Source organism: Gymnodraco acuticeps, unplaced genomic scaffold (genome assembly GCF_902827175.1).
Source record: "Gymnodraco acuticeps unplaced genomic scaffold, fGymAcu1.1, whole genome shotgun sequence".
Taxonomy (NCBI): Eukaryota; Metazoa; Chordata; class Actinopteri; order Perciformes; family Bathydraconidae; genus Gymnodraco; species Gymnodraco acuticeps.
The window spans coordinates 4,257,767-4,268,564 of record NW_022990947.1 but is presented as its reverse complement, the minus strand read 5'-3'; the positions used below and the strand labels follow the sequence as shown (position 1 = coordinate 4,268,564).

At 38.8% G+C, this 10,798-nt stretch overlaps 1 protein-coding gene across 1 annotated transcript; it reads right to left on the bottom strand.

Moving 5' to 3' along the window:
* Nucleotides 1-2,358: 2,358 nt before the first annotated feature.
* Nucleotides 2,359-9,681, bottom strand: LOC117558604 (melanopsin-A-like). Its single transcript, XM_034234864.1, is given in 10 exon segments — nt 2,359-2,676; nt 2,678-2,749; nt 2,837-2,983; nt 3,897-4,059; nt 4,177-4,284; nt 5,693-5,854; nt 6,381-6,552; nt 6,794-6,997; nt 7,086-7,219; nt 9,515-9,681. Coding segments are annotated over 10 exon segments (1,647 nt in total).
* Between the last annotated feature and the right edge of the window lie 1,117 nt (nt 9,682-10,798).

Sequence of the window (10,798 nt, the reverse complement as noted above, 5' to 3'; positions counted from 1 at the left end):
AAAGCAAGTACCTGCCTCCTGCAAACTGTTAAAACAAACGCTTCAACTTGAACAATTTTGAATCTGTAGTTTTGAATATGGATCTTAAGTTGCGTGACGTTAAAGCAGCGACTCTGCTGTAGTTCGTTTATAGCATTACGTTAGCATTTTGCTTCTGGCGACTAGATTTATGATTCGAAAATTATAAAAGTGGGGTAGACATGTGGATATTATCTGGCTGAACAAAATGTGATCTGTCTCTTAAATGTGTGTCAACCACAGACCTTATTTCAAGCTATTTTCCAAAATCCTATGGAGAAATTGAATTGTTTTTTGACGAAGGAATCGGAAGGAGTTTACTTCCGGGTTTTAGGACGCGTCACTGCGGTTCTCTATTGAAATAAGAGATAAAGTGATTAATTTGGTCAAAAGTCACACTTGCCTCGACAACAACACTCACAATAATCCCTCACTCTTATCTGTTTAATTGTACATAATAATAAAAGATTAGGCAAAAATAACAACCTTTATTTGGTATGACATTCAAATAAATATGCAGTAACCTTCAGTGAGCCTTGTGAGGAGATGTTTACTCTTCCCTGTTCGTCCATATGGCAGTTGTAGGTGTAATATGCTCCTACCTATATATAATTTCCCTCTTTTCATCAAACCCTGAAATACTGGACTTCTGCTAAATGACAAGAAGAAGATAGAAAGCACACACAGATACAGATACATCAAAATATATTGTATCAGTCTGACTCACGTCGTTCAGACTCACAATATATAACAAGCAATATTACTTATTATGTCAACAATCATGCAAAAATAAATTTAGAGTAAGTTTACCCCGCCTTAGCCAAAATAGCCACAATTTCTGGCTGCCTGCAAGTGCGGTTGTTGAGGAAATAAAAAAACGTTGGAATAAAAATTAGCCGTTGTCATTGAAGGGTTTATGCAATACCTACATTATCAGTATAATCATGTGTTTTCTTTTCAGATTAACAAAAAGTTAAACAAAAAGTGGATTGAAAAAGTTTAATCAGCACATAACATGAAAAAGAAATGTTCTTACCATAATTTCCCTATAATGTTTGTAGTCATTGTCATTCTCTAGATGTATGTATCTGAATAAAGGAGGAGCCTTTCAGGATTGCTTCCTCTCTGGCACTGAAATAACTTTATTTTTTCCCTATTGTATGTATTTGAATAATAGTGCAAATGAACTGAACTAATGAGTTCAAAAGCAACAGATGCACAAGTATCAAATGTTAAAACGCAGATGATACAGATATTACAACAAAGATGTTTCATAAGTGTGTGAAAAAATTGCTTATTTTTCCTTTAATATTAGTAATGAGTCGATAAGACTATTAATTGACTGGAGCGATTGTGTTTTGTTTCTTTAAAGGATGGATATTAATAATAATAATAATTCTGTAAACATTATTGAACTTTTGTGCTGTGTATAAACCGTGTTACTTGTGTCAGTGACTTGGAATAACACTGACTCAGATCACTGGAAACAACACTGTAGCATTCATAAGCAACACAACAGTCATATTTTTATGAATAGGAATAATACATTGGAGCATTTGTTATAAAGCACAGTGTCCACACATTGAGCAAGACATGTTAAAGTCACTGCCAATTGTAACTTTTTTTTGTATGAGACGCTTTTGAATCTGACCCTGCCTCTGCTCTGTCGTTTTTTTTTTACCAGCATTACGTAAGAGCCTCACATTTTCATTTTACCACTGTCTTGCAACTAATACAAAGTCTGAGAGGTGCACATTCCCTAAAGCAACTACTATCACAAGACAATAATTGAATATACAAACCCTTTTTACTATTTTACATCTTTAAAACCTAAAGTCATTGTGCTAGTCTCCTTCCTAAGTTGTTATGCTGTTGCAGTGTTTGTGTGATATTTGAACGGAAAATAAACAGCAACTAGATTTTTGTTTTCTCCTATTCCCACGTGGAAATATCAGTTGAATAAAATGATCTAATTTGAAATGCAATTTTCCCTTCAGTCTCAAGCATATAATCCATGAAGTGGTCACATAGCTGAACTAAGAGACAGTTTGTGATTGGCCCTGAACTCCTGAAAATATATATTCAAATCCTTTTTGTGGGATCTAATGAAAACATGCTTCTACCCATGCTGTCCCTTGGGGTGCCCCAGCCTCTGCCAACGTCTGAAAACACAGCACATTGCATACCAGAGCCGGGTCATATTGTTTCATTTTGAGATCCAACCCTTATTACTCCAAACAAACAAAAAAGTAGAAGAAGAATATGTCTGTGGTGAAGAATCACAATAAATAATATAACTTCAGAGGAAAAACATTACACAGTCCAGCAAAGTCCAGCTGATCAAGGCAGCAGCTCCACTGCCTCAAAGACTTCTGATGAGAAGTTTAAGCTAACAAAAACATTGTTCTCCATCGCCTCAATACTGTCTTCTAAGCAGACACTGTCATGGTTGATAAGACTGCTTTCAGATGTTGGACTGATGACAATTATGCGAGGGACACCCTGAGGCGATCTAGGATCATTGGTTGGTATTTTTCCAAAATGAGAATCGAAGGAGTCGCTCTTGTGGTGATCCCTGATGCTGCCTTTATTCTCGCTTGAGTCTGAAATCTCATCAGATAAACTCTGACTGCGTTTCCTGGTGAGGACCAGTAGGGGGGAGGGTGGCGATGGTGAGAGAACTGCAAACCAGCTCATGGTCACAGTATGTTTCATTCATGGTAGATGGGTGCTGACAATGAGAAAAAAATACAAGTTTCCTCAATGAGATAAAATACGTTTAAGATAAAGTTACTATTTTTTTGCTGTGTTTTCTCACCTTCTCTGCTGCTTGGGTTTTGGCTGTATTTCGCTGTAACTGTTTCTTATAAGTCCTGTTTCTGGAAGGCTGTCTGTACGATGGCATGCTTCTGAGGGAAGCACCGGACTTCCTTCCCAACGGCTCCATCTCAACATCCCTTAATACCTGCAGGACAAAACAGAACTAATGTGAGCTGAATTGGACAACAATTTATTAAATCAAGATTAAATCAATTCAAATCAGCATGTGATTTAAAGGTCCCATGTCATGCTTTTCCGGTTATTACCTGTCCCCTTGTGTGTTATGTAGCTTTTTATGCATGTAAACGGTCTGCAAAGTCACAAACCCTCAAAGTACACCCTGTAGCGAGTAAAACTCTAACACAGAAAATACCTGTCGATGCTGCCCCAAAACGCCTCGTTGGAGATTTTATTTTTCCATTTTTTTCTTCCTGAGTATAGTGACGTAACGATACCCAGGTCCAAATGGACCAATCCGATTTGATTTTGGAACATTGAACAATGTAAATATATTCTAGTAGACCTCAACAATGGATTCTAGAAACACTATACATTTGAAAAGAAACTGAAGCAACATAATCATAAACAAGGTTTCTATGATTTTGCGGCCAAAATGATCTTAATCCCAGTGTTTTATCTTGAATTGAATTACATTTCAAGCATTGGCCTGCAAAGTGAACGATGCATGACAAAAGATGCTGTCACGTAACAGTCCTGGTGGAAGAAAATATGAATATCAACTTTTTATTTAACTTTCAGGTGTGCATTCATAAAGTAGGAACATGATACAAATTATAACATTCAATTTGACAATTTTGACCAAATTGAATAAAAAGGCACAGGAATGAATACAAAAAAATACCTAAATCTTTAATGTATCAATTTAAAGCCTTAAGATTACATGTATGTTTCTTCACAGATTAGTGTTAAAAGACTGTAAAAGTCACCAAGAATAAAGGAGACTTAACAAAACTGAATTGTAATGGTTCCTTCTGATCAGTGATAGCCCATACAAGCCATGTTATGTAACAACAAAATGTTGGTTAAAAAAGGATTACCATGTCATGGGAAGCTGTGAAGAAGTGAGTCCTTGAGGCTGTGGACTGTCTGCTAATGATGGAGTCCCTGAGAGAGGACTCGCTGATGGAGGAGGACATGCATTCCTTTCGAGGAGTGGGGGACAGAAACCTCAGACAGGGAATCTTTTCTGCCAGAGTCATCCTTTTAAAGTACAAAGCAACAGAAAAAGCTTTAAGTTTAATGTGATGAACTATGAGTCCCAATGTATGACATCATACATGTTCAGAGGCAGTTTAGGTTAAAAAAGTATATATTTACCTGTATTTGTTGTGTATAATAGCATAGATGAATGGATTGTAGATGGTGGAGGCTTTTGCTATGATTGCAGGGACGGCCTTGGAGTATGGCGACAGGATTTTCGAATGACTGAAAGAGACAGAACAACAGTAGTTTGAAAAAAAAATAATCTTGTAGCCTAGTTCTTTGGCTTTTCTAGCGTGACAACAGCAGTAAAACTTTATTTTTTTATTTGTTGCAACTTGATGAAGAGTTGTACTGGACCAGGGATTAGCCTAAATGTGCCAGCTGCCACAAAGGGGGTGTGTAGTCTGTCTCATTGTGTGTGTGTGTGTGTGTGTGTGGGTGGGTGTGTGTTTGTTTGTGTGTAACGCCACCTTTCCCCAGTGATAGAGCAAAATGTGAATGAAATAAATAAAAGTATGCGATTTCTAAGTTACATAACTACTGTACACCTCATCCTACTGTGTGTCACAGGAGGGACATGGGGTTTAGTGAATTCTGTGATAAGCTGAGAATGTATGAGCAGCTTCGCCTTCTGTTGTATGTCACTGATCCAGGGCACAACATTATATAATGATACATCTGTGCCTGTATTGTATTTTGTCTCGTCTTGTTTCATGTTTTATGTTGAAAGGTCTTCACTTCCTGTCTTGTTTCTGTCTGCGTTGTGTCTTGTTTAAATCTGTCTGTGGTTCCCGGTCGTTAGTTTCCCTGGTGTGTCTAATTTACCCGATTGTGTTCACCTGGTGTCCCTGTGTTTTCTCCTCCCTCCTCACCTGTGTCTTGTTTCTGTGATTAGTCTTGTGTGTATTAAAGTTCTGGTTTTTCTGTCTGTCTTTGTCGGTTCGTCTTGTGATTTGGCTTGTCCTCGGTGAGTGTTCTGTTCTGTCTTTGTTAGTATAGCCTTGAAATAAAGGAATTCACGTTAATCTGCATTTGGGTCCTACCTGCTTCACACACCGTAACAACATCAATGCCATTTTGGGGAGATTTATATCCAAATGGCCAACACACTATCTACACTCCTAAGTGTAGCATGACTGCCATGTCTGCTGAATGTTTTTTTATTTTTGAAAATGGTTAGAATAAAAATATGTGTCCACAAGCATTTTATAAAGCGAAGGCAGATGGAAATATGATTAGATACAAAATGTCTACTTATATGAATGTTACAGTTAAGTATGCAACTTTTACATGAAAGAAATTGAAAATAAATGTATGCATTGAATCTATGATCAAAGAGACCAATGCTCAATGTACAAGTGTCTTTAAATATACACAGTAGTTCATTCATTAAAGATTTAGGCACATTTTGACCCTAGTGGAAATTTGGAAATCCATTTAAACTTCCAATGATGTCCTGGAAAACCAGCACATCCTTCATTTAGCCCTGCAGAAACTTGAAGCTAAATCATGTAGGCTGTATATCCAACTACATGTGCTGCCTTTGTAACTCCACAGCAGGTTTTTGTTTCAAAAATATTATCCCAAAATGTACAAGCACAAAACTAATCATGTATGAAAGAAGTATTACCCTGCCCAGGAAATCATTGTGACACAGGCGTACGGTGACCAGGAGAGGACATAAACCACAATGACGACAAAGGCAATCTTTGCCAGCTTCCATTCGCTCCTGATGGACCTCTGCTTGATCAGGGTGGACTTCCTCACCTGGGTCCCCAGACGCTCTACCTCCCTGTGGGTGGAGTAGGGTGGTACAGTTAGAGCAAGTGAGACCATAAAACAAGATTCAGGTAATACATGTCCTGCTGAACAATTAGGATATGATCTTTAACAAGACCAATCTCTGCCCAAAAATAAGTTATTAAAGCTGAAAGATAAACCAAAAGAAGCATTCATATAAGAATTCACTTCTGGTCAAAGTAGTTGGGGGTTTATAAAGATATATATATATATATATGTGCACATGAATTATGCACCTTAACCTTACATATTTTGTTTTACACAGATAATCTGCCTTTCCTGTGTTGTATAGCCCTATCAAGCTAACTACTACAGTATTTACCTAACGTGCCATTGTACACCAGCTTTTTAAACACACATTCCTTTTGACATATGGTACTGATAAAAACAGTTGAAATTATTTAAGTGTGGTATTTTTTCATTTTGGAGTGTTATCAAAATAATTTATATTGCATGTATCTCCACCTACATAAACTCAAAAAAACACAACACTCCTGCTGATATAAGAGTTACAGTACCTGCCAGTCTGCCGTACAGCCAGAAACATGAAGATATAACAGTAAAGGATGATTCCCAGTGGAATAAAGAAAACAAAACAGCACAACATCATCGTGTAGCTCCTATTGGCCATTGTGTATGTAACATAATCCCATGTGCAAGATGTCATCAGGCCCTCAGGGATATATGAGCCTAAAAGGGATAAAGAACATCATCATTTCATTTAAGATATCACATAAAACATCAGCAGTTCTGAGTTTTCTTTCACATGAGACTTGTACTTGTTTTGATGTCTGTGAAAGTGTAGATTAAGATCACAGCAAACCCTATGTCAGTTTTTCTTCAGTGCAAGTGATTTGCCGGTTTCTCTCAGATTATCACAGAGCAAGTACAAGAACTTGATAGAAATAGACATTGAGGTAGCTCAACTTACTCCATCCAACAAGAGGAGCCAGACTCCAAGCCAAAGAGTACAGCCAGACCATGATGATGGCCACCGTGGTTCTTCGTTTGGAACTGAGGTTAATGGCCTGCAGAGGCTTAGTGATCACCAGGTAGCGGTCAATTGAGATGGCCAGTAGGTTTATCATGGAAGTAATGCCAAACAGGGCTCCACAGAAGGCATACATTTTACAGCCTGCAGAGAAGAAACACATACAGACATGTGAATTACTAAACAACAACAAGTGCACAGTAGTCTGAAGATGTTAGAAAAAGAGCATTACCCATCTCTCCAAACACCCATTCCTTGTAGAGACAGTTGATAAAGAAGAACGGGGACTGTGTGAAAGCCATGAGGAAGTCACTGATGGCCTGGTTCATGATAAAGTAGTTTGGCAGGTTACGAAGCTTCTTGTTACTACACACACAAACACACACACAAACGTGATATGAATAAATTACTGTCAAAACAAGACTTTAAAAACACAACTGTTAGTATCATAAATATGTTACATGTTATTTTACAAGCTGGGCTTTAGCCTTCACTCAGACTTACATTTTAAATCCCACATCAAGAAGGAACAGCTGTTCATATCCAAAGAATATGTTCCTGTGTTATCGAATTTGTATTGTATTACAAGTAGGTTGGACCACTGTGATGCTCTTTTCACAGGTTTTCTAAAACAATTAATTTATAACTCTTCAATTCATTTAGAACAAATGTTTTTTTAGGAATGGTTTCAAAGCTATTTTACTTGTTTACTTGGCTATTAATGACTTACTGGTTTAGGACTGGACTACAATTATAACTCTTTGTCATTCTATAATACTTCACAACCTATGAGACATTCTGCTGTCGTTCTTTGAAATATAAACTATCACACACAAAAATATTTTTTTGCAAGAAAACAATTTAATTTCCATCGGGACATTTGAAAAGGAAAATAGAAAAAATATGTATACAGCATTGCCTTTAACACAATTTCACTACCTTTGTTTATTCTTACTTTTAACATATTCTATTGTTCTTATATATTATTATAACCAATTATCTTTGCTGAACTGGTCAACTCTGTGAGAACCTGCATTAGACAGCAACTTGATTAGGCAGTTGCTGTCTACCTCCACTGACGTTTTATTGATTTAACTCGGTTTCTGGGTCCACTGACTCAAAAGTGGCTTCTCTCTCATCAAACAGCAAACAATCGGGTTGTGTATGCAAGGTCACCCTGTGAATACGTGACATCTTTGGGTCTGCTTTTGAACATTTGTATGTGTATCACACCATTAATCTGTTTTCATGTCACTGCAGATCTCTCTATGTGTTCTAAGGGTTTGCGCATGCATATACATACAGAGAATATACTTCCTAGAAAATCACCATATCGAGTGACATAACACTTGAAAGACAATTATCTCCCTCTGTGTTTGTGTGTGTGTGTGTGCGTGCGTGCGTGCGTGCATGTGTGCAGTGCCGATTCTAGAGTCTGTGGGGGCCCTAGGAAGACATTCACTGGGAGCCCCCGCCGGAGCAGGGCAAGGCAACGCAACTTAAGATAAGAAGCAGCATTTTACGGCACGCTATGCATGGGGCAGTCTTGAGGCACAGTTAATTAAAGAGTGTTTCATGTTGTCGTTGCTGTGGACCTTCTTACTCTACCTTCTTTGGGGGCCCCCTTCTGGTCCGGGGCCCCAAGCAGTTGCCTGCCTTGCTTGTTCGCAAGCGGTGGCCCTGCATGTGTGTGTGTTTGTGTGTTAATGGATTGGAACCAATAATAACATCATGTGCATTTTTGATTCAGTAAACACAAATGATCAGCACAACACAATGGAGAAATCTACGGTAATGGACAACTGAACTATAAAAGATTCTGACAATCCCGAGAACACACACACTGACCACATGTGCACACACACACACGCACACACTTTTTAGCTCTGACCCAGTTTCTGTGAAACTCTTAATGTCACTAGCTGAATAAGAGGTCGATGGCAGTCCAAATGACACGACTAATAACATACATATTCTTCTTTGTCTTATCAAAAATGTTTACAATTTAAGAGTCACATATCAGAATGAGCTTGTGACTCTAAATGGACTTGCAGACAATGCACAATGATTATTTTTAACATTTGGGTAAAAACACAGTAAAGCACCAAAAAGGCTGGGGAAGTTTTAAAACATTCAATGGAAACAAATATGTTTTCTATACAATACATTTTACATTGTTTATGAGGATACAAGACAGATTGTCTCCAGTGATCCTCATTCTACGTCTTTGCCATGCATTGGCCAGGATGGAGATACATGGATTATTTGAGTGGTAATCACCAGATCTTTTTGAAACCCCTTTGATCCCCTGGAAAGTAAAATATATGACAAATACTGACCCTCCCCCTGCAGTGAATTAAAGAGAGCAAAAACTTCTCAACTTTGATTGAGAGGCTTTTGGCTCCTTATTCGTAAATATACATGTGTTTCAAACAGCGACCACACGCAACCAACAACACCCCCCAGCCTACAGATCCACGCACTCTGTGATTCTGTCTGTCTCTCCATGTATGACTTTCCATCCGTAAATCTCCATAAACCCCCTCAGGGCTCTGAATCAAATAGAGACCCACGTTGAACATTGGTAAAGGCTCCACTGAAAAGAGCAGGCACACACAATGACTTAAAATGAAAATCTGAAGAAAAAACACTCAAACCAACCTGTAAAAGGCAAACATAACCAGCGCGTTGCCAGTGACGCCCAATATCCCGATGACAAAGACAAATATAGCGATGATGTAGTGAGCATGGTCAGGCACATCCACCTTGTTTATGAAGCTGCTCTGGGTGTGAGCTTTCTCTGGCTCCATGCTCTCAGTGGACCACATGGTTCAAACACCTCATCAGGAGTGATAACCTGGCAGGATGCAGTGGGTTAACCGGAGTGTAAACTTTGCTTTGCCTGTGTCTGGTCTCCATAGTAGTTTCATTTGCAAAATACGTACAGCATCTCCTTTAGATCCTACTAAGAACTAAATTGAGAGGAGATTCACTTCACTGAGTAATCCCTTGTTCTTCCCACCGTAAACCATCCATTCAGTACCAAATATGAAGCAGCAGGTGATTGCTGCCTTTTGAAGATGTGAAATGTCCATATGTATCCTCCTGGAGTAAAAGCTGAAAGGATGAAAGGGGTTATTTGTGCAAAAAACGTTTTTACATTACTCAGAAATAATCGTGAATGTGGAAAAACAATCCTCTTTGACTTCTTTGTGAATCTAGACGACGTCCAAAGCCGTGCAGGCATTAGTTATCTCCAGATGTACCAAAGGTAAAAGCAACATCCTTTCCATCCAGTTGATCCCCTCCGGTGTGCAGTTCAACAACTTGTCTTCTCCCTGATGCTTCCTGTTTGATACTTAAGTTATTGAGTTGATGATTTCCATCCAGTATATTAAATCCCCCAGCCATTGCACAATGTCACTGTCCATACACTCAATGCTAGCCTGCAGCCTCTTCACCCGTCACACCAGCTGTGCACCAAGCTCTAAATCACTGGCCTGTCTCTGATTGTCTTACCAACTGGAGACTCTCAACCTCTCTCTCTCTCTCCCCCCCCCCTCTCTCTCCCCCCTCTCTCTCCCCCCCCTCTCTCTCCCTCTATTGGTCTCTCCTTCAATATGCAATTTTTCTCTGTGTTGCTCTCTCAGCCATGCCTTCTTGTCATCCTCTCTCTCTCTTTCTCTCTCTCTCTCTCTCTCTTTCTCTCTCTCTCTCTTTCCTCTCCCTCTCTCTCTCTCTTTCTCTCTCATCCTTACCCACCCTCCATGTAATATGGCCCAGCCCTGAGCTCTAACCCTTTAACTATAAGATCCTTACATAACAGTCATAATGCTCACTAACACCAGTATTAACTGCCATTTTAGATCAAACTGACATGATGAAGCATGTTTTTCACCTCTCATTTCTAAATGATTCCTGCTAATCTGCAATTCACTGCAACAC